The 23,475-nt window shown below is 43.5% G+C and overlaps 1 protein-coding gene and 1 long non-coding RNA gene across 2 annotated transcripts in view; one reads left to right on the top strand and one right to left on the bottom strand.

Moving 5' to 3' along the window:
* Positions 1–8,258: 8,258 nt before the first annotated feature.
* Positions 8,259–11,550, bottom strand: LOC148119356 (uncharacterized). The gene is made up of 4 exons (XR_015735312.1): positions 11,462–11,550; positions 10,106–10,167; positions 9,345–9,617; positions 8,259–8,468 (listed from the first exon to the last, which is right to left on the bottom strand). It is a non-coding gene; the product is annotated as an uncharacterized LOC148119356 (long non-coding RNA).
* Prss12 (serine protease 12) overlaps positions 10,984–23,475 on the top strand; it is a 52,251-nt gene continuing 39,759 nt past the window's right edge. The window contains exon 1 of the mRNA XM_087897607.1: positions 10,984–11,804. Within this exon, the coding sequence (XP_087753733.1) occupies positions 11,330–11,804 (475 nt within the window). The 5' untranslated portion in view covers positions 10,984–11,329. The remainder of the gene's footprint in view (positions 11,805–23,475) is intronic.

Below are 23,475 nucleotides of genomic sequence, written 5' to 3'. Positions count from 1 at the left end.
GCAGCTTCTGTTGTTTGCCTACTTACCTTCCCCTTGCTAGCAATCCATTCCTTCACTGGCATTGGATCCTACTTCAAGACCAGCTGAGATGCCCAACTTCATGGGACTGAGCAATTATTAGATGCCTGGGCTCTCTGTTCATAGCTAGCCATTGAACAGCAGTCTGTAAGTCACGCCAATGAATCCAATCTCTCTCTCTCTCTCTCTCTCTCTCTATATATATATATATATATATATGTGTGTGTGTGTGTGTGTGTGTGTGTGTGTGTATGTATGTATGTACATGTATTTGTATTATGTATATATGTTGTACATATATGAGAGATTCATTCCATAAGTTTTGTGACTCTAGAGAGTCCTGACTAATACACTTAGCTTCTAACTTTTCCTCAATTTCTTGTGTGTGTGTGCATGCGTGTGTGTGTGCGTGCATGTGTGTGTGTGTGTGTTACAGTCCATCTGGCCCATTGCTTCCAGAATTGCTCATCCAGCACATTTGCTGAGGGCCTTGGGGAAAGAATGTAGTAGAAAATGGATGCTTAGAACAAAACACAAGATTTTCAAGAAACTTTCCTTTGTTTTTATCAGTATTTCCCAAGAAGATCTAATAAACTGGTAGGAGAAAACCTACTGAGGTCTATGCGTTTATCAGCCAGTCCTCTCCCGTGCTCATTAATCCACTGACTGAAGACACCTGAGAGATGGAGGCAGGAGGTAGAGTCAGTGAGACACGGTTGCTGAGAAATGTGCACTACACACTGAGAATTCAGAAATCAATAGGATATTTAAGTAGACACCTAAATAAATCATTTAGATATTTAAGTAAATATAGAAAAGTAAATAATCGGATATGTGAATCTGATAAATCTAGTCTTATACATAAGTCTAAACATCTACACAATGTAAATATATAAATCAGTTCACTACCCAATGAGACCCTTAAGGAGCTTCATCCCAGGTAACAGTGCATCTGATCACCTGAGCAAAGGCCTTCGGGATGAAATGTCATCACACTGGAGTCAAATGGAGGCCACCGCAGGGCAGGGCTGCATATTCCAGGCATTTTTATGCTCTGCTCTCGCTTAGTGATCGTTACCAGATTTAATTGGGAAATAAAAGTATTAGAACATCACGAAGTAAAAAAAAAAAAGAAACCATAGCTTCTGAAGACAGTCCTCTATCACAAACAAAACTGAGAATCATGTTTTTAAAATGTACCTTGCTGAGGTTTTTGTGATTTCGGTAGTTTTTTCAAAGACTTATAATTTTGGTTTCTGCTAACACAAAAGTGATATAAATTGTTCATGTAAAAATTCTGCATTTTCATTTCTTTTAAATATGCTTTTAGTTAAAGCAGAATCACACCATTTTCCCTCCTCCCTTTCCTCCAGCAGCTCCGAGGTACCCTCCCTCAACTTCTACCAATACCTCCACACCCTGAAGCTGAAAACCTCTTTTGCTTTGATTATTACATTTGTACATACATAATATGTATATGGGAGGAGAACCAGCCTCTCCCAGGGAATGCCCCCTTATTGGTTGTCAGACCCAACGCAGTCATCCCTGAAACCGTTTGTGTGTGTGTGTGTGTGTGTGTGTGTGTGTGTGCACGTCCGTGTGTATGTATGCGTCTATGTAACACAATTTGACTCAGCAGGTTGGATTTTCAATACTTTAGCACTTTAAAGTCTTCACTTAGAAGATCTGGGCTCCTTTCAATGTGTTTCCTTCTACTTTCATGATTATGTGAAGAGGCGAGGTCGATCGGTAATTAAAGATCAGCCAGACAAGCTTAATACAAAAGCTACAGCTTTAATAAACAGAAGGAAAACTTACACCAGAGTCCCAACGGTCCATCCTGAACGCAGGAGCCAAGCAAGAGAGCGCAGGGAAGCGTACCTGCCTGGTTTATAGGTAAATTTTTGCCTTAGGGCAACACGCCCCACGGACAGAATGTGATTGGCTGAACTCCCCTATCAATTATGAACCCTGTTGTTTTAGAGATGCCCCAATGATTAAGTCATTCATTCTTATTGGTGATTCTTCAAAATAATTCACTTAAAATATTACTGCAGACGCCTTCCAGGAGCTTATGTGTAGCATGGCAGTTCCTTCACATGTGAAACCTTTACTAGTAATTACTTGTTAGAACCTAGCTAGCTAGCATTTAGCGTCAAACCAGCTGCTCAGCCTCAGCTGTGTGTCCAGGAACATGGCAGCATCATGTGCCAAGTCTGTCTTGGTTGACCGTAGTCTTCCAGAGACCATCTGACACTGATGTAGGACCATTGTGTCCTATGCAGAAGCCTTTCATACTGAGTAGAATTTCCAAGACAGAGGTTTCCAGGCCGAGGCTGTAGCATCCTTACCTCGGCTGCAAACAGTACCGGTAAGTTTAAAACCCGTACCAAGTCAGTAAGGGATACATCCTTCACAATGTAAGTTTTTTAACCCAGAGAAGAAAACAATTTTATTATGATTTCATCTTTACTGGCAGATTTTCTTTCTGGTTGTTACAACGGCGCTGTGTATAAATGTGAGCCCTTGATACGTGGGAAGTTTTTATTTGAGGACAGATACACAGGGAAGCAAAACTGAGGGTGGCAGGGGTTTTAGACTGGAAAGGGCGGTGTGGCAAAATACAGAGGATGGTTTGCTTTGCAGAGTAGATATCAGTCTCGCCCAATTAAAGCACGGCTGTCCTGTTTTATTTTGTCTTTGCTATTATTCTACTACAGATAACTTTAAAAAGGGTGACATCTTCCTTGCCCCAATTCCTGCTCCCTGGGGACAGTTCAGGGATGACTGAAATCTCACCCTTGCATGATTTCTTTTGGTTTTCTGTCCTTGTGTAATGGTTACAGCTCCAGACTAAGTGACACATTAAGTTTTATCAGACAACTGTTAAGCTGTCTATGTTTCACTGTAGCCATAGCTGTCCTGGAGTTTTTTTAGTATTCTACAAAGAGTCTAGACCCCTGATTTCATTGATAAAACCGTTTGTTTTATTGCATCTGGACAAACAACAGACTAACTCTGCTAATAAAACAAAACAAATGATACAATTGTGCTTGAAGCTTGCTCTCTGTTTAAAAAGATTAACTGACAATGTACTCATAACGTATTTAGTATTTGGAAAACTCTAATGGTCATACTATAAATACCGTATCTTAACATTTTTTATTACTTTTTTGTGACAGGATCTTAGACTGTAGCCCAGGCTTGCTTAGTATTCACCATGTTGCCCAGGCTGCCCTCAAATTCATAGCAATCCTTCTGGCTCAGCTTCCCCTGTACTGGGATTATAGACACACACCGCCACCTCTAGCTAAACACAGTATGTTCCATAAAATTTATTTTAAAGTTTTTAGTGGTATGTCTATTTGTGTGCAGACATTAGCATGTCCCGGTGAGTCTGTCTGTGTGTCTGTGGAGGTCACGTGACAGGCTTGGGTCTTGGTCCTCATCTTTCACCTTCTTTGTTTTTTTTTTTTTTTTTTTTTAGTAAATTTTATTAAATTATAAAAGTTTCCATTTCCGCCCCCCCTCCCAACACCCTCCCACTCCCCCCACTCCCCCCCTCCTTCCCCTCCGTCCCCCAGGGCAGTCAGGGTTTCCTGCCCTGTGGGAAGCTCCAGCTCCCTCCCCCTCCCTCCAAGTCCAGGAAGGCGAGCGTCCAAACAGACTGGATCCCCAAAATCCAGCATATGCAGAGGAAACAGGTCCCAGTGTCATAGTCAATGGCTTTTCAGAAAGACCCCGGGCCAGCCACAGTCAGAGAATCCGGCCAAATTCCGAGAATCTGGCTAGATCACGTCCTCGTTCAGTCCCAGTCCGACTGGCCCTGGTAAATTCTCATCAGATCCGTTCCCTTGTATCAGTGGGTGATAGCATCCCTCGCAGTACTGATTTCGTCTTTCATGTTCCTCCTCCTTCCGCTCCCCCTCCGGACCTCGGGGGGCTCAATCCGTTGCTCCAATGTGGGCCTCCGACTGAAGGACGGCTTTCACCTTCTTTGAGACAGGCTCTCTCACTTTGTTTTTGGTTGCCCTGAGCTCGAGGCCTGTAAGATTCTCGGGAAGAGGGATGCTCTGTTCTTTGCCACCCATCTTGCCACAGGAGTGCTTACACATTTATTCCCTTCATCTTTTTGCTGCTCTAGGGATCTGCACTCAGGCCCTCGTCTTGTGTGACAAACCCTCTCCTCACCAAGCGCATGCCTCAAACCCTATCTAGAGCACCTTTCTTTGTAAAGTAATGTAGTATGTTGTGACTTCCTTGAGAATTTCATACATGTGTGCGGTGTATTTTGATCACACTCATCCCCCACTCCCCTAAGACCCATCCCCCCAACGCCTAACATCCCTCCAAATTTCATGTTCTTTTCCCCAACAACTCACCCAGTCCAATTTGGGTTGCTCATACGCTCATCAGTATGGAGCCATCCACTGGAGCTTGGTCAGGATAACAGGGGCCGTGCCCTTTAAGAAAGCTGCCTTTTCCTCCCATAGCAGCCGTCAAGTATCGGTGGCTTTGCTCTCTGCTGGGATGCTGACTGGCTTGATCTGGTGCGTGTAACCACTTGTGTACTCGTCCCTGTTTCCCCTAGGTCCTCCCTGACCTCTGTGTCTGATAATCTTTCCACTCCCTCTTCCACGATGGCCCCGAGCCTTGGAGAGAGGGAGTATGAAGCAGATGCACTATTTATGGCTGAGCACAGCACAGGCACTGGGTTTCTGCACTTTGACCTCTCGTGAGTTCCTGTGTAAGCCTTCCCAGAAATCTTCGAAAAAAAAAATTATCCTTAGCAAGCTTCCGGAATAGATTTTTTTTTTCTCCTAAAAGAAAGGTCAAAAAGCAACCGTTTTCTCCTTTTCTGAACAGAGGCTCCATCTAGATATAATCTCTTTGTGCCATTAGAGAGTGACACCAACATTAACAGGCCAAGCAGCAAGAAAAACAAAAAGGAGCCAGACCCCAATAGCACATTCAGACATAGAGCAATCAATTCAAGGACACTTAAGACTTCATCTTGTGTGAGACCATGTAAGTCCTTCCAAATACCTTGTTGTAGATACATTTTGAGTCCAAACTTATTTTGCTTATAGCCAAAACCATTCTGATATCTAAGAAAGCTAGCCATCTCTAATTTTATGGGCAAGCTGCGTTTTTTTCCTCTATTGTTACTATTACTATTATTTGTGTTTTGGAGACAGGATCTCAGATAAACCGTGTTGACCTCAAACTCACTATGTAGCCAGCGCTGGTCTTGAACCTGGTCCTCCCGCTTCTATCTCTTGAATGCTGGAACTAAGGTGCGTACGACTACACCTGGCTGGTTAAATAATGCATGCATTTCCAGCAAGCAAATGAAATGCACTTGCCTTGCACACCCATCGTGTTGGCTGCTGACTTTTGATATTTTTTGTGGATAGGACACTACTGGCCCATAAGGCATGAAGGGAATATCATTCACTTTTACTGGACGATCTCAGCTGACACGAGAGCCGTGCACTCTGAAATGAATGTTTCTTCCCACCGAGGAAGCTGCAGCAGGGTTAGCTCTGGGACAGAGACACTAGGGTTGGGAATAAACACAGCATGCCGTCCTAGCACGTATTTCAAGAAGAGAATCCGGTGACGGGAAGTGTCTCAGCTTGAGTAGAGCTTTAAAGGATATGCAGATTTTGTCAGGTTAACAAGGTTTTAGGTAATTTTGTGTCTCCTAAATGTTATATGAATGCAAAAAGTCAGCACATCTATAGTACGGTATCTGTAAGAAAGGGCACTGCTTCCAATCAAATCCTCACTTCCTGAAGAGTTTAATTCCATGAGTTATGGATTACTGAGGATACTGACATGCTTGGGTTTAGGCAGCAGCGAGAGTCTAGCATATGGTATGAAGACAAGAACGGTAGACGGAAGATGACGTCTTTACCTAAGAAAGCACGAGTTCCTTTAAGTACCTTAGTGGTAGCCATCTGCCTGGTATCTGGTTCCAACGATAGAACTTATCCTTATGAATTTGTAGCAGGGAGTTGTTCTTGCCACTTCCCAGCCCAGATATGTCTGGAGAGGTTGATGGATGCATACTCAGGAAGTCTCTGAATTCCAACTTCCACTCCCCAATCTTCACCTCACTGGTTCCAGGGCAAATATAACCTCTTACGACCACCTGGGGGTTCTCTGAAGGAGACTCCTTCTTCAGGAAAACCAGCATGCCTAACAATGCATACATAGCTTCTCTTTCTCCCATTCATCTCAACCCAGTTCTAATCTCAGCTGTATTTATGGCTCTGAAGATTTCGAAGATGAACAGAAAGAAATACTAAAAAGCCACACTAAATCGCACAGACTTATCTATACCTCACACAGTAAATCCTCTCCTGGGACCTAAGTGTGTGAAATAGCTAATGTTCCTGTGTCTTCCTGAAATCGATCCTTGAGTAGGAGAAGAACAGGGGCAAGCAGAGCCTCTGAAGGCCTCTGAAGGCCAAGATGCCAATAGACAACAGGGACTTGAGCCTTAGTTCACACAGGTCCATGTAGGCTGAACCCGAAACCACGTAGCGACTCTGCACTCACAGTGTGAGCAGAATCCCAATGAGATAGCACTGGCTTCAACCTGAAGGCCACTTCTCGCTCTGCAGAAGTCAACACTGTTCTGGAGAGGGAGTGAGCTGGCTTCCAAGTAGGCACTTCCCCATGCTCAGCTTTTAAGAAAGAGGTGGCAGTCCATCTGTCTGGAGTTCTGGAAAGGCTTGCTCCTGTGACCGGAAGTTGGTACCCTAAGCCCCTTTCAGAGCTGAGTTCTTGCAATTCCCAGATCTCCGGCCAGTGATTTGGTTGCTGCTTTTCCTGCCATCCCTTTACCTGCTCACGAGTGTTCAGTTTACTTGCGACTGGAAGGCACGTGGTGTGTGTTTGGGGTGGGGTGGGGGGGAGGAGCAGCGATATGATTTGAAACTGCTCTTTGTCCTTGGGCAAATTCCTCAGGTGAAACATTTTACGTGAAACCCTGAGTGTTTGATTGGACTGCATGGACAGACAAAACTGTTGAAAGGAAGGGAGATTAATCATCCGAACGCTTTTCCCGGGGCTAACTTGTAAATGCTCCTGCCATTCCCTTTCTATAGACAAGGAACTTTCGGATTAAAGAAGCGAGGTGGAGTGTCCAGTGTTCCAGTATCAATGACTTCAGCCAGACCGAGCACAGGATTAAGTCCATGGCAAAAGTAATTTGTATTCCTCATCTATTTGTATAAACAATTTGGGTAGTTCTAAATGCACGTTTGTAGAATCAACATCCGTAGAGGATGAAATTCCAATAAATGTTCAATGGAAACTCAGACATAAAAACCATCTCATTCTGTGTTATAAAACTCAACCTTAACAAGAAGATGAGACCGAGAGACTCACATGCAGCGTGAATCAATGAAGCAGGCAGAGCCTTCTCGTCCCCCTTGAGCCGGCTGTTTAAAGTCTGCAGGTCATCTGCACTGGCGTGCCTGTCTTTGATCTTCTATGCCATCATGGCTTAGGGCGAGCAAAGAAGACAGAGACTGATACAGGGAAGAGGCACAGACCTCCATCGCCAGACTTCCAGACAACAGGCTTCTGCCCCAACCATACTGTCAATTATGATGATTCCTCACTTACACTCCACATCACTGCTTTATTATTCCTATTTAAGTTTTTAGTTAAACATTATGGATTCGTGTAACTGTATTTTCACTGACAATGCCTTTTAGTTTCAGATCTCCCAGAGCCCCAAGGCAGGCCCTGATATTGATTTTTTAAAATATGGGTGAGTAATACCCACTGTTTTCCTAATACGCTTTTTGTACGTGGGGTTGTAAAAGTAAACAGTGTTTTTACACCTTCTGTTTGAAAGCTGTAAGCTTTTTAAAATACAGGCACTATTTGACTCGTTAATGGCCCTTACCCAGAAGTTATTTTATACATTTATGTTGGTAGCTGTAAACATAATATACATATTGGTTGTGTTTCCAAATCAAATGCTACAAACCCGTTTAGCAAAACGTGATGTAAAATGATTCCACAAGTCACCATGAAGTCAAACGTGTGCAGAGAAATTACCAGGGACCCTGAAGAGATGTGGATGTAGGTGTGCCCATGGCCCTCTACTCTGCCAACCATCTCCGCGCTAGCAGAGATTCCCTTTCTCCAGTTTGCTGGGGTTCTCGTGAGGATTCTGCTTCTCAGCCACAGCAGCCTTTGAAATGAAGCAATCTGAATTCTTTAGCCACAAATCAATGTGTTTACTTGATGGGACTGGAGGTGACAAAGGAGGATTAGGCGGCCACTGTGAGCTTTCCAGTGTGGCGGTGGAGCATGCCTGGGAGTGAGCTTTCCAGTGTGGCGGTGGAGCATGCCTGGGAGTGAGCTTTCCAGTGTGGCAGTGGAGCAAGCCTGGGAGAGGACATGTGTGCTCCGGTTCCTTTGTGCTGAGAGGAACAGAAGGCAGAGAAAAGGTGATCAGGAAGTCCTGACAGGGTTGCTGGCCGCTCTTCTCTCTAGCGTTAATATCTGAGACAGAGGGTGACAGGAATCTGTGGAAGATGCAGTTAGGGTCTGGCCTGGCAGAGATGGAGGATCGGGATGCATTTCAGGAATGAGTTTGGGACGCGGAAATCCCAGTTATATGCGTGTCTGTGGCAACAAGGATGACAAGAGAAAGAGAGAACACTAGCAGGGGTAGTGTACTCCACAAAGAACAGACTGGTAAACCATACTTTGCCTGTGAAACAGAAGGCAAAACCCCAATTGAGGCCCTCAATCCACGCTCCAATTACACAGATGCCATTTTATTTTCTAAGAAAGGTAGGCTTTAAAACCGAAGCTATGAAATCCAGATGTGGTTTTTCCTACGGGTAACTCTGCTCTATGTGTGTCGATTTTTATAAGGTTAAATGTAAGGAAAAACGTTAATTCCTCTTTGGGACAGTAAGCTGGAAGACAGGCCTGACTGCCCAAGGCTCTGTGCTCTGGAGCTGACTTCCAACAACCTTCTTAACTCGTTATCTCTACATGCATGATGTGTGTGTGTGTGTGTGTGTGTGTGTGTGTGTTTGTGTGTATACGTGTGCACGTGCGTGCAGCTGTGCATACATGTGTGTGTGTCATAGCTTGTGTTTGGAGGTGAGCAGACAACCTCAGACCTTCCTTTTACTTTGTTTGAGATTTGCTCTCTTGCCCCCCCATCCCAACCCTAGACTTGCTGCTGGCCTAGGAACTTCCACGCCCCCCGCCTCCCGCCATTGGTCCCAGATTTCAGATGGGCTCTACCCTGTCCCTTTTCATGTGGGGTTCCAAACTCACACCTTCAGACTTGTGGGAGAGGTGCAAACACTTTATTCACTGGGTCATCTTCACACTTTTTTCCCATTGTTTGCCTGTCTGCAAGGTGCACAAGAGATGTGTGGTGGTCAATTTATCGCTCTGTTTTTAGGAAGTGTGGCATCCGTGGTTGTAGAAGTCATGGAGGGAAGAGAGGAGACTGGGGCCCAAGGAAGGCAGTCTAGAGGCCAAGACAGCTACTCCCTGGGACATCACAAATTGCTCAAACTGGAAGAGACAGCTGGAAAAGAAGAGGGCTGACCTGGATTCGAACTGTTTTCTACCATGAAAGGTCTGTGACTGGCTCTGTAGGCTCTACTACAATAACCGAAGTGACCAAGTTCAGATAGGTATTATCTTACTGTCTTTCACAAGTAGAGTCTTACCAGATGGTGGTGGCATATGCATTTCATCCCAGAGGCAGAGGCAGGCAGATCTCTGAAGGTTCGAGGCCAGCTTGGTCTACAGTGTGTTTTTCAGAACAGCCAGGGCTGAGAGAAAGCCTGTCTCAAGAAACTAAAACAAAACAAAAACAAAACAACAATAACAACAAAACAAAACAACAACAACAACAAAAAACCTGAATAAATACAATCTTAACTATGCTCTCAGAGCCAGAAAAATATTAGTGGAAAAATCAAAATAATTAATTAAACCATCTTGAATTAAGAATATTGAATAAAGATTTGACACACTCACTCACTCTGGCTTCTTAATACTTATTTTACACAGTAAAATGACTCACCAAATATTAAATGAAACTGGATTCCAAAGCTCGGTGCAGGGATCCCAGGTAGTGGCGGAAACCTAGGGTTTAACAATAGGCATTTAAATTTCGTTTATGTTTTCCTCAGATTGTGTCACATTGCGGAACAGAATTCCTTCGTCGCAGAAACATAATCATTTCAGAAAGCAAGCTTGTCATCTTCAGCCCCTGCTTCCGGTTTCTTATTTAACTTAGTGGCCTAGTCAAGAGCCAGGTGAATTCTTAAAAGTCCAGCCCCAGCTAAGGCTTAAAGTCCCAAACCAACAGACTTGGGAGTGGCACAGGGGGGCTATTGGATGGGGTGTACTGAACCACATGAAAAAGCTGTCACATCGCCCACAAGCAGAGTCTACTTTGAAGCTAGGTTGAAGAAATTCAGCTCTCGCCTGAGGCGCAAATCAAGAGGCTTAATTTAAGTCCCTGCCCTGCGGGCAGGAGGCAGGTGGCACGGGGATGCAGCTTCTGTGGAGGATGGAGATCAGGATGACTCCCTATAAAAACTGAACAACTGGTGTCCAGGGTTTCTGAAGGAAAGTGGGAGGCAGGAAGGAGCAGGGCTCAAGCTCCTTTTGCTGGGTCTGCCGGGGCATTTAATTTCCGCTAATGTTCACTGGGGGAGCAGTACTAAGCTTGGAAACTCAAGCCCAGTGAGTCGTGCCATCGCCCTTAAAGAACTCAGTTCAGCAAATTGGTTTTATCACTCCTTGGGAGTTTCGATAACTTCTATCCTGTTAGTTGCCAAGGCTGAAAGGTGCATCTAATTCCATCCACATTTCAGAGATTGCAAAACACAGACAGGACGACCGAGAGTGGGAGGGACGGGTGCCAGGCTGGAGCCGCCAGACAGGGCTGTGGTGCGTGCCTCCTGGCACCGGCAGCCTAGACCGTCCCCCGCATTGGCACCAAGAGCTCCGCGGAGTTCCTTGCCCCACTCTGAGCCTCGGGCTGACAACCGAGGGCGGGGTGGAGGTCGGGTTCCGGACAACAGCGCTCATAGCCAGCGACAGAGTCGTCCCTGGCGCTCCAGCCTTTGCTCCAGGGGCCGACCCTTGGGGTTCCGTCCGGTCCTCTAGCCGCCCCCGGGGCCGGGACAGCAGGGCGGCGGTGCGAGCGTGGGAGGGGGCTCTAGGACTCTGCCGGCCCCGCCCCGCCCCCTCCTCGGGGACCCGGAGCCTAGCATGGACCACACTCGGCGCTGCAGCCATGGCGCTCGCCCGCTGCGTGCTAGCTGTGATTTTAGGGGCACTGCCCGCAGTGGCCAGCGTTGATCCCGCCTCGAACTCGCCCCTGCACCGCCCGCAAACGTCCCCACCGCGTCCCCAACACTCGCACTACCTTCCCAGCTCGCGGCCACCGAGGACCCTGCGATTCCCACTCCCGCCGCGGGTACCAGCTGCCCAGCGCCCGCAGGTCCTCACCGCCCGGCACACGCCCCCGAGGCTCCCACGCGGCTGCGGGGCAGGAGAGCTGTGGGGCAACACCACCGACCTCGGCGTCCCGTGTCTGCACTGGACAGAGGTGCCGCCCTTCTTGGAGCGGTCGCCCCCGGCTAGCTGGGCTGAGCTGCGAGGGCAGCCACACAACTTCTGTAGAAGCCCCGACGGCGCGGGCAGACCTTGGTGCTTCTATCGGAATGCCCAGGGCAAAGTGGACTGGAGCTACTGCGATTGTAGTCAAGGTGAGTGGTGTCCCGGCAGAGGTGGCAACTGAGGACTGGCACGGAGGCAACCTGGCCTGGGGACAGTATCTGTGTACCTGGAGGCAAGAGAAAGGGGTTATGGGTTTGCACTGTGGTGTGGTAGCCACATAACTAGTAAAGTGCATCCATTTGTACAGTAAGTGTCAGTTTACAAAGCGTGCATCGTGTGACGATTGTCATGGGGATAGTAGCTGTGATAGCTGCTCAGCTCTAGTCTCTGGATAAGGTCTAAAGGTCTATCCGGCCACGGTGTGTGTGTGTGTGTGTGTGTGTGTGTGTGTGTGTGTGTGTGTGCGCGTGTGTGTGTGTTCTGTGTATTCACACTCCCCACACACATTGACAGAATTAGGCATGGTAGTGGGTGTCTGTGTCTGTTGTCTGTATTAGCTGGTCTTGATAATGCTCCCTGCATACAAAAGAAAAGTAAAGAAAAACATACATTTGCTAGCCACTAGTTTGCGAAAGGGAACTATTAAATGCAAGATGAGTCCCAGCAAACTTTCTTAGCTCTACAGACCTGGATTTGGAAAGCTGTGGTGAATGTTTGCCTCGCTGCCATTGTTGACTTTAAAGCATGGCAAAATTCTCAGGCCAAAATACAAAGACAGTTATGTTCTGGGGCGCCCTATGGTAAATAACACCAGGGAGTGAAGAACAAAGGAAAGAAGGGGACGGAACAGGAACTGCCTCAGTAACTAAGGAGGCAGCGAGAGTCAAGTGAAACCTTCAGCAAACCATTACTTAAGCTGTGCGTGTCCCTTGTGGAGAATTGGAATTAATAGTCAACTTTAGCAAAGGTTACTAGGGCATCTCAGCTTTGTGGCAGCAAAAGAATCACATTAATCACTTGAATGCAAAGAATAATCTTTACATTATTATGTAAAAATACCTTTACACAGTGCTTTACTCCGTCCGATGTGTTGGGGTTTGCATTTAGTATTAAATTTGCATTTTATATAACAACTGGGAAAGAAAGAATAAATGGACTATCTCCTAGTAGAACAAAAATTTTTCAATGACACTCTCTATAACAGGAGTTTCATAAATCTCCTGAAGTGTGTGCTTCTGGCCCTTGGAGGTAACCTTTCCCAATGTCACTCCTTTCTCACAGAAATTTTATTTATCTCTGCCTTCAATTGAGTTAGTGCTTCAAGTTAAAGGAGAGTGATACGAAGGTTGAGATCAATTATTCTTCATCCTGGAGAATGAAGTCATCGCTGCACTCGTGATTCATGGGGAGAATGCCAATGTGGCTGTGAAAAAAATCGGGATGATGTCAAGCAAAGAGCTCCGCTATTACCTCATTTACTCTAAGACCATTTAAAAAAATGTGTTGTGTCTAGCAATCATTGGCAGCTTTTTATTATTATTCCTACTTTTATAAATAGAAATAGTAGAGAATTATTCAGAAATTAGTAGATAAGAAATGACAAACTCCCCTTCGAAACGCAGTAAAAAAGGAATTCAAAGTTAAAATATTGTGGCAATCTATTTCGCCTTTCAAACACATAAGGAACTTCCAGTGTCATAGTCTTAGTGAAGAGAATAGTTTGTCTTTGAGACACTCTTTGGAGAGGAATTATAATATTTTTCAGTGCCTTTAGATTCATAGCTAGTGTTTAGCATCTAAAATCTCAAATGTGGTTGTGTTTAGGTTTACAAAATATAAGAGAAACAGAAGCAGCCACCCAAGATAAGTAACAAACACAGGAAAGACTGACTATGTAACACCCGAATCCCTCTTACAGGACCCAACCTTGATAACCTAAGCCCTGGGCTCTGTTGCTCACTCCTGAAAGTCTGTTTAGCTATAATCCAAGCTTTCCAGACGTCTGGCATGCTCTGAATCTTATAGCTTTCTTATTCCCACACATTTCAGGGCTTGGACAAGAATACTGTAAAACAATGAAAGACTATGGGATTATTCTTTAGAAAGCATTGTGTGGCTCCGACACAGTAAACATTGGGTAAGACTCTTAACTGTTAGAGCTTTGGGTTTCTTCATGTAGAGAAAAGCAGGGTGTTTTCTTTTTCCAAAAAAAAAAAAAGATTTGTTTATTTGTGTGTTTTTATGCCGTGTCTCTGAGTGTACGCACGTGTGTGTGTGTGTCTGTGTGTGTGCGTGCGTGCGTGTGTGTGTGTGTGTGTGTGTGTGTGTGCATATGGCCCCATGTGTCCTTCATTTGAAGGCCGGAAGAGGGCAACTGGATGTCCTTTTCTACCACTCCACGTATTGCTTTGACGTGGGGTCTCTCCCTGAGACCTCCTCTCGCCTCTGCCCTCCTCAGAGCTGCTGCTAAGGACACGGGCAGGATGTGCCCCTTGTCAGTGGGCGCTGGCATCCGAACTGCACTCTTCGCTATTACACAGTCAGCACTCTCGGCTGCTGAGCATCTCTCCGGCTGCAGAAAGTCAGTCTCTGAGCAAATTAATTAAAAGAATTTTTTTTAAGCTCTGGGCATGTAGTCAGAATGACCTTGTCTATTTCTTTCCAGCTAGGACTTACGGAACCCTCGCTTTGTGCTGGATGCTGGACTAAGATGCTTGTTTTCTTTACTTTCCATAGTCATCTTTATAAAGGAACCCCTGCACTTTCCTGCTGGCGGTCCTAAAGGAAAGCCAGGAAAGCAGAAGAACACATGGTAGGACGTGCACACAGACGTGTCCGTTTTCCTCTCACAGCTCATTGTGCTTCATTTCTTTATTTGTATGTAATGTGGAAATCTCTGTGCTGGGTTGCGACACTCACTTGTCAGCGTGTGGGCTAGTCCCAGCGCAGAAAGAAGGAAAAGGAATCACGTTTAGTGCAAGTACAATGCCCATTATTTCCAGTACCTTATGCTTCAAAGGTTTTTTTTTTTTTTTTCCTTTACAGTAAAACTGGAGCCAAAGAAAAGACAAATTTATAGAAATGTGATCCCTCCTTTAAAGCTCAGACTGGGGTCAGAGCAGAGTTTCGAGTCCCATATGGAGAAGTGAGGAAGTAGGGCCCTCCTGCATGCTGATGAAGGTACGGGGGGCGGGGGGCGTCTCAGGTGATCAGGGCGTGGATCAGAGCAGGAAATGTAATGCTTTGGCTCCCGTTCCACGAAACTTATGTATTAGTAATAAAACATCTTTGTGGGGATTGGGAAACCTGAGTCAGTCCAGGGACTTAGTTCTCACAGGGAACATTAAACTTTGCCTGGAGAGGACCGGCACAATGGTTCAGCAGGTAAACTATTTGCCATTGAGTCTGATGACCTGAGTTTGATCCCCGGCACTCACATGAGGTAAGGAGAAAACTGGCCCCCTTAAGTTGTCTTCTGACCTTCACCTGTGCACCATGGATATGCCCCTATCTTAGTCACTGTTCTGATGCTGGGAAGGAACATCATGACTAAAGCGATTATTATAAGAGAGAACATTTTAACTGTGGTGGGCTCATTATCATCATGGTGGCGAGCGTGGAGGCATGCAGACATGGTGCCGGAGAAGTAGCTGAGATTTTTGCATTCTGATCTGTAGGGAGAAAGAGAGAGGGGGGGGGAGGGAGAGAGAGAGTGAGAGTGAGTGAGAGAGAGAGAGAGAGAGAGAGAGAGAGAAAGAGAGATTCTGGGCTTGCATGGATTTTTGAAACCTCAAAACCACTCCCAGTGGCACACTTCTGCAAACAAGGTCACTCCTCTTATTCTTTCTGATCCTTTCAACTGTGCCACTCCCTGGTGAGTAAGCATTAAATATAGGAGCCTATGGGGGACATTCTTATTCAAACCACTACACATGCTCCCCCCTCCAATAAATAAATGTGAAAAATATCTGAAAATTCACCAGCAACTTATTAAAATGCTTAGACTCAGAGTCCTAATCCCCACATCCGGATCACAAATTGCATGGTACCGTTCTAGGTGAAGCGATGGGAAAGCATCAGGGTCTTGCTAGAGTGTGCGGTGAAGCAATGACGTCAGCTCTACTGTGGCTTTACCTTGCTAGACCATAACCTCAGAGCAGGTATGAGTTATGACAACACTGGTTTCCTGTGTGGTCTTCCGGAACAGCATCTTTGGTATTTGTTTTGCCTGTGTGTGGTGATAACAGCATAGTTTACCAGAACATCCATCCTTTCTGAGTGGGAGCAAGAGGCTACTCTCAAATTTCCACAGGCAGCTGCCCGCCTACCTCCAACGATCCTTTGCAACGAGACAGTGCTTCCTGACTCCAAGTGGCGGTCATTTTCACAGTCTCAAGTTGTCACGGCAGAAGGGGAATTCCCCTTTTTAACCAGCAGCGAATTAGCCTCAGGCAGCCGATGGCTGGTAACACAGGTAGAATAGATGCTGAAGGTGCAGAACGAATCTGTGTAGTCATTTTTCTCATTGCTGTGACGAAACGCCCAAGACGATCAGTTCGAAAGGGGGAGAGGTCTTCCTCGACTTCTCTTTTCAGAAATTTTAGCCCACAGCCCATTTGGCTCCATTGTTCTGAGGGCTCTTCTGAGGCAGAGGGTCATGGTAGAGATCCTGATGGAGCACAGCTGTTCATGGCTTGCCAGCCAGGAAACAGAGAGAAAGAATAAAGGGCTAGGGTTCCGATTCTCCTTCAAGTGCTTACCCATAATTACCTGTCTTCCTCTGATTGTGCATCACCCATCTCTCAACATACTCATAGGCTGGTGGCCAAACCTTAGCACTTGGCTTTTGGGGAGCATCAGAAAAATCCAAATCATACTAGAATGATCCCCAGATGCAGCCTTTTTATCACCTCATGCTAATCTGTTCCTGATTACTTAGCCACCCCAAATTTCTTAGTTCAGATAGACATGATGTACACATGGGCTAAATACTGCTGTTTATAGGCATCCCTTTTGGAAAGCTCTATGCTGTTTGATGTAGCAATCAAAATGTTAGTCAGGAATAGTGGCTCATGCCTCTAGGCTCAGTACTCGGGAGTGTGAAGCAGGAGCATTACCCATGAGCTGAAGGCCCGCATAGGCGGCATAGTGAGATCCAGGGTAGCTAGTGCTAAAGAATGAGATGCTGTCTTTTTGTGGTAGAACACTCCCCTCTCCTCCTGTATCCCTTTTAATCCTGCATCTTTGAGAAAATGCTTTCTCCTCAGACCCATTGTGTAAATATCTTTCATCTTCGTTAGTCAAGGAAGAAATAAAGGATGGGAACCACATGTACCGGTCAGCTTTGTTTGGAAAATCCCACTCTTTCCCAAATATAACAAATGAAGAGCTAAGCTGCTTGGGTTAATTGGTTACCACAATGCACATTTGTTTTAAGAGAAAGAAGAATCAGCAAAAATAAGTCCTACCCCTAGAGCTTTTGGAACTACTACAAGTTAGAGTATTTGTAATATGCAAGGATCATAATAAATTTTTGAAAGTTTTATTAAGAACAAAAAATGTCATGTTACCATGCCAATCTTTTTTCATCTATTATTGAACTTCACAGGCATATAAAGCAATTAATTTTAGTCACTTCTATTGTTTTAGTGGAATAAGTTGAATGTCTGCTGGTAATAACAAGCAACCAGCCACATTCTTGACCAAAACATTCTTAAAACACAGAAATGTCAGCATATAAAAGCAGAAGAATTAAAAACTCCATTACATTTTGGAGTTGTTAATATGTATATTACATTGCATTAAATATGCTGCATGATAAACACAAATGATAAAAAATAACATTATCTGAAGACAACTGAATTGGGAGAACGCTTGTTGACTTTTTAAGCTCAGGAAAGGATGTTAATTTAACAATGAGAATTTCTTTTCAACCTATCTGAAAGAAATTGAAGTGTGCTGGCCTCTTCTATGGTCGTCCGCACCTGTAACTTAAGTCTGTTTTAACATCGTGGAACAGTAGATTTGAATTATAGCATCCCAGGTAAAAGTGAAGTCAAGTCATCATTTAATGTCGGGACATTTCTCTGAACTAACATCCAACTCAACTCTATCTGCCTCCATTAGTTCGCATTTATAATTCATAGTAACTGTCCATTTATTATTCATGTAGCTACCTTTAGTACCGGTAAAAAAGATGAGTTGGGCTAGTTCAAAGTGAGAAAACATCCTCTGAAAACTCAATTCTACTCATTGATGTTATGCTTACTGGAAATTTATAAATCCCACAAGCTATTCCTTAGCTAAAGACATTTCTTATGATGTCTTATGAAAGATGGTAGTTTCACCACAGCCAAGCCATTGTTAATAGAACCCTAGTAGAACAGCTCCCAAATTTTATGGCATTAAATAATTTACCCATAAGCAAATGGTCTCATAGCACTAACTGCCAAGGGGGAATCTAAATGATAATCCTCCAAGCAGACTCCCTGGAAGAGAGTCTAGCCATCTAAAGAAAGGTAACGCCAGGGAGGCTGCAATGCTTTGCTAGCAAACCCGTAAGTAACTTCAAGTTGAATGGCTTGAAACAGAATGGCTGGAACCAAGGTGTTGGCTGGGCCAAGCAGCCCTGATGCCTCAAGGGACGGGCTTGCTGCAGGTTGTCTATGAGCATCCCCAAGCTCCTGCCGCATGAGACAAACACCCAGGAGTCACACGCCAGGGGCCCGCGTGGGCCTTTCCCTCTGATTTCCCCCGCCCCCTGCAGTAGCACAGGCTTCCAGGCCCGTTCTAATGACGTCATCTTCACTCGACCACTTACAAAGACCCTGTTTACAAATAAGACCATATTCTCAGATTCAGATTTCAGCATCTTTTGGGGAGATACAGTTCAAAAACAGCCTTAAGGATGAAAAACTGAAACTCGTGCGGGGAATTTCATCATTATGCTTTCCTTACACTGATTGAGAGTGATAAAATCATTGAAGATACCCCTTCTTCCATGTTATATGTTGGGGATAATTTTTTTTTTAGTTTTCAGATTTTTATTTTAAATTTTATAAACTTTATTATTTTAAACCTTGCAAATAATGTGTCTATTCACGTTCTATACAGTTAAAATAGGAAATCCGAAGCAATGGCACTTGACACTGGATTTTACACTTTCACTGTGGAATATGTTTTTATACACTTATCCACCACCAAAAAAAAATCCATGACAGAGGAAGAACTAGAAAAATAGTTAGCTTTATATTTTATTGCATGGCTCATGTTTATTACCTACATTCAGTCCTTGCTTATCCCCCTACATTTCGACTTTCCTGTCTCTTTTCTACACATTATGATATGGCCTCATGTGTTTTTGTTTACATATATAGTCATATGTATATATGTGAAGAAGAACATGTGGAACTCTACTTTTAACAAAGCTGTCCATGAGGCCAGTTTCTGTAATCGCAGGAATCTTTTGTGTTCTCTTTTCTTTCTAAAGCTGAACATATATCTGTATAAAAAGAAAAAAAACTATAATCTAAAATGACAGTAAGTTCAATATTTTGCCAAAAAATTAAGAAAGTAGAATGTTAAGCATTATAGTGTATTGGGATTGGAATTTTTCAAAAGCATCCATCTGATGGTCTTTGGTGCTCTTCCCAACTAGCTGTCGTGAACAGCCTTCACATCCATGGCTGGCTTGGTGTATGCATTTATAATGGTTGACGTAGTTGTCTCCAGACCTCTGCTTGGAATAGCAAATGTCAAGTGATGGTATAGTGAAATCTCAAAGTCAAAGTATTTAGAAGACAAGAATCCCTGAAAATTTGCCCTTGTGGGATTTGAGGGCAGTGTAGGTTTAGGTCTATTAGAATATGATCCAGAGGAGTTAGCTACCACTGTGAAGGGTATTTATGTGTGGGGGAAGGGAATAGATCATTTTTGATAACACAGGATTGTGGCAATTGGAAAGTATTTGCCAGGCAAAGAATTTAGCTTACGGTTTATGTGAGAAGTAGTACTGCTGATATTTATAGCAAGAGCACGTAGTCTACCCGGCTTCGAGCTTTATGATTAGTCTGCTTTTCATTCTTCCCTTTATTGAACTAAGGTTATTTCCTTTTCTCATTTATAATTGTGTACCTATAAATTTGTATAAATGTGTCTTAGTTGGGGTTTTTATTGCTATTAAAAGACCCCATGATCACAGCAACTCTCATAAAGGAAATATTTAATTGGGGTGGCTTGTTCACAGTTTCAGAGGTTCAGTCCACTGTCATCATGATGGGGAGCATGGCAGCATGCAGGCAGATGGGTGCCGGCGCTGAGAGTGCTACATCTTACGGGCAACAGGAAGTTCACTGTCACAATGAGTGAAGTTTGAGTAAAGAAACCTCAAAGCCCATCCCACAGTGACACATTTCCTCCAACAAGACCACACCTCCTCATAGTGCCACTGCCTTTGGGGGCCATTTTCTTTCAAACCACTGCAAATGTGTGTCTATGCATATACACATCATATCCATAGCCCAACTGCAAATGTGTATGGCCATTAGAACAAAGTCACCCCTGCTGGAGCATCTGTCTCGTGTGTAGAATTCTGACAAAGGCGATGACTCACTTTTTTCTGTGAACAGGCAGTCTGAGGCTGTCTATACACCTGCCTGATTAGTTTACTCCCTTGAACCAGTTGGTAAATTTATTGTGATATTTCTAGTAGAATGATGATCACTGACATGCTATAATGCATGTAAGAATACATAACATCATAAAAGGGGTTCTAGTAGAATCTTTGCCTAGGTTTAGAGGCAAGGGGACAATGTCAGGCACTAGTTCAGGCGATGACTGATCACGACACACCAACTTCTCAGTGGTGCTGTATACAGCTTTTCTCATCCACAAACTCAGGAAATTAGTTACAGTTTTCAAGATTTTCATCACTTCAAGCATCCTAGGAAAATAAACACAGGAAGAACAAACTGCTGCCTGACAGAGAGCTCATTGAGGGTGACAAGCAAAATGACTTCTCAGAATTGCGAATGTGTGAATTTCTTAAGAGACAATTGGTCCAGGACTCATCTCTTCTCACATCACAGAGAGATGTGAGACCTAAGTGACCCCAGGCTCTCAGTGTGTGTTTACAAGCCCGAGAAGTTATAATGCACTAGAATGTTGCCTTGGAAACCATTTCCACTGTTTTTGAATGGTCCTCAGGTTTTCTTTTTCCCATCTCTAATTGCCTCTGTTATTTAGGTGATGTAATTACATCATTCCTTATTGATAACATTGTTAAACGCTATTTTAATTATTCTTTTATTTTTTTCAGATTATAACATAATTAGATTATTTCTTCCTTCCCTTTCCTCCCTCAAATCCTCTCATATACCCCTCCTTGCTCTTTTTCAAATAAGTGACCTCTTCATTAATTGTTGTTACATACATATATACATATACACAAATATTCCTAAATAAATAAATACAACCTGTATGCTCCTTGTGTGCAAGTTTTCAGAGCTGACCATTTGGTCTTGGGTAAGCAATTGGTGTCCTTTTTCCTGGGGAAGACTTTTCCTCCCAGATAAGCGTTAAGTCTCACCACTATTGTTTGCAGTTTAAGTGTAGCTGTCGTTTGATTTTGTTACTAGAACATCCTAGCTCTGTAGACATGAGTCATTTGGTGTTATTAAGAATAGCTGGGAGGTGGTGGTGCACTCCTTTAATCCCAGCACTTGGGAGGCAGAGGCAGGAGGCTCTCTGTGAGTTCGAGGCCAGCCTGGTCTACAAGAGCTAGTTTCAGTATAGGCACCAAAGCTATACAGAGAAACCCTGTCTTGAAAAAAAAAAGAATGAATGCAGATTATGTATCAATTTAAATGTGATTTCAAATAACATTTGAAATGAATAAATGGATTATTTGATTGAAACAAATGGTTGGAAACTTTAAACAAAAGGAATAGACTTCTGGTGTTTGTGGTATGCATAATATTATATCTACCTGTAGAAGGCTTTGTGTTTTCAAATAATCTCAAACTCTTCAAGCCTCTCAGACATATTTCTTTAATTTTTTTTTTACTTACTTTCTTCTTTATTTATTTAATGTGTGTATTTGGCGGGTATGCCCATACCTCATATGTGCGTGGAGCACAGAGGACAATTGACAGTTTGCATTACTCCAGCAATTTAGCAGCAGGCACGTTTACCTGCTGAGCCATCTCACTGAGTCCAGACATGTTTCTTTTCAGATGTACTGTGCCTCAGATGTTTTAGTTAGTTAGTTAGACGGGGACGTTTCTTGCTTAGTCTAAATTTAAAGGTTGAGACTCTATGATGATTTTCAAATGGGCTGTCAGCTGTGTGGTCGCATCCGTGAGGCCCCTGAACAATCCGGATTTGACAGGATAGGCTTTGCCTTCCTTCTAGTTGCCATTTGGGTCGCTTGTGCTTTCGTTGTGAAATATGAAGTATTTCTCTTAAATGCTAACATTCTTTGAGAAAATAATAGTGGTGAGCAGCTAAGCAAGTACAAGTGAAATTAATGGATAATGTAAACATAACATTTTTGAAAATTATCTTAAAGTCATACATGATAGCACATCAATATGCAAATTATCTCAGAATTTTTTATATGGCTTATTTTTCTTTTTAATTTCTTAACTTACAAAATAAAAGTCCTCCTATATAACCTTTCTCTCTCCCATCTCTCTCCCCTTCTCTCCCACTCTTTCTGTAATGTGTATGTGTATAAACATACACATCACAGTGTCTGCACATCTCGAACTCAGAGGTCAGCTTTGGGTACCTTTCTCTATTACTCTCCACTTTTTATTTTTTTCGTGACTTATTTACTTTTATTTTGTACATATGAGAGTTTTGTCCACATGTATGTATATATGTGCACCATGTAAGGTCTCTAGTATATGTGGAAGCCAGAAGAGGGTGTTTAATCTGGAATGGAGTTAAGGCTGTTTGTCAGTTACTGTATGAGTGCTGAGAACTGGACTTGGGTCTTCTGCAAGAATACCAAGTTCTCTTAACTGTCTTCCCAGTCCTGAGTCTTTTTCAATAAATTTATATGTGTGTATACATATATATTTCAATATATATATATATATAATTCTTTGAGACTGTCATACATGTATACATTGTACTTTGATCATATCCACACCTTTCTCTCTTAAATTCCTCCTAGTCTCTTCTCCCCCAACATGCCCTCCTCTCAACTTTATCCCCCCCAACACTAAATCCATTAGCACCACCCAAGTGCGCATAGACATGGCACCAGCCATTGAAGCATGGACCATCTACCAGTGGCCACACTCTGTTTTGAATATAAATTATCACCGAGCAAACAAAAACCAGAGAAGTCAATACGATGGTCCATATCATCCTTTAGTGCCTTTTCTTTTAAAAGCACAAGATCTTCTTAATAAAAGCAGAGAAACCCAGCTTTCTGACCTGGAAGGCACATTCATATTTTCAATATCTCCCAACTATGTATTGTTTGATTGATGGATGCTGTAGCATCAAAGCAACTATATATATTACTGTGTTGACCACCTAAGTGTTGGATATTTTAAATTATAATCCATCTGTACCTTTATTGTATATATTAATGAGCTAAAAGTAGATTCCATCTGCATACTATTATTTTATGAATGAGTTTCAAGGTCTTGCTGGCACATATTTAGAATTTCTAACATAGCATATGGAAGAAATCTTCAGATGTTTAAGCTTTTCCAGTTTCACACTGGTTGACAGGCCTTCGAGACACTTGCAGCTCAGAGTGGTATTTAGCTAAGGCCATACCCCCAAGTTAAACCCCACTTGGCC

The sequence above is a fragment of the Myodes glareolus genome, chromosome 17 (genome assembly GCF_982192425.1).
Source record: "Myodes glareolus chromosome 17, mMyoGla1.1, whole genome shotgun sequence".
Classification (NCBI taxonomy): Eukaryota; Metazoa; Chordata; class Mammalia; order Rodentia; family Cricetidae; genus Myodes; species Myodes glareolus.
The sequence above is the reverse complement of the archived record's forward strand: the minus strand, read 5'-3'. Positions and strand labels throughout refer to the sequence as shown.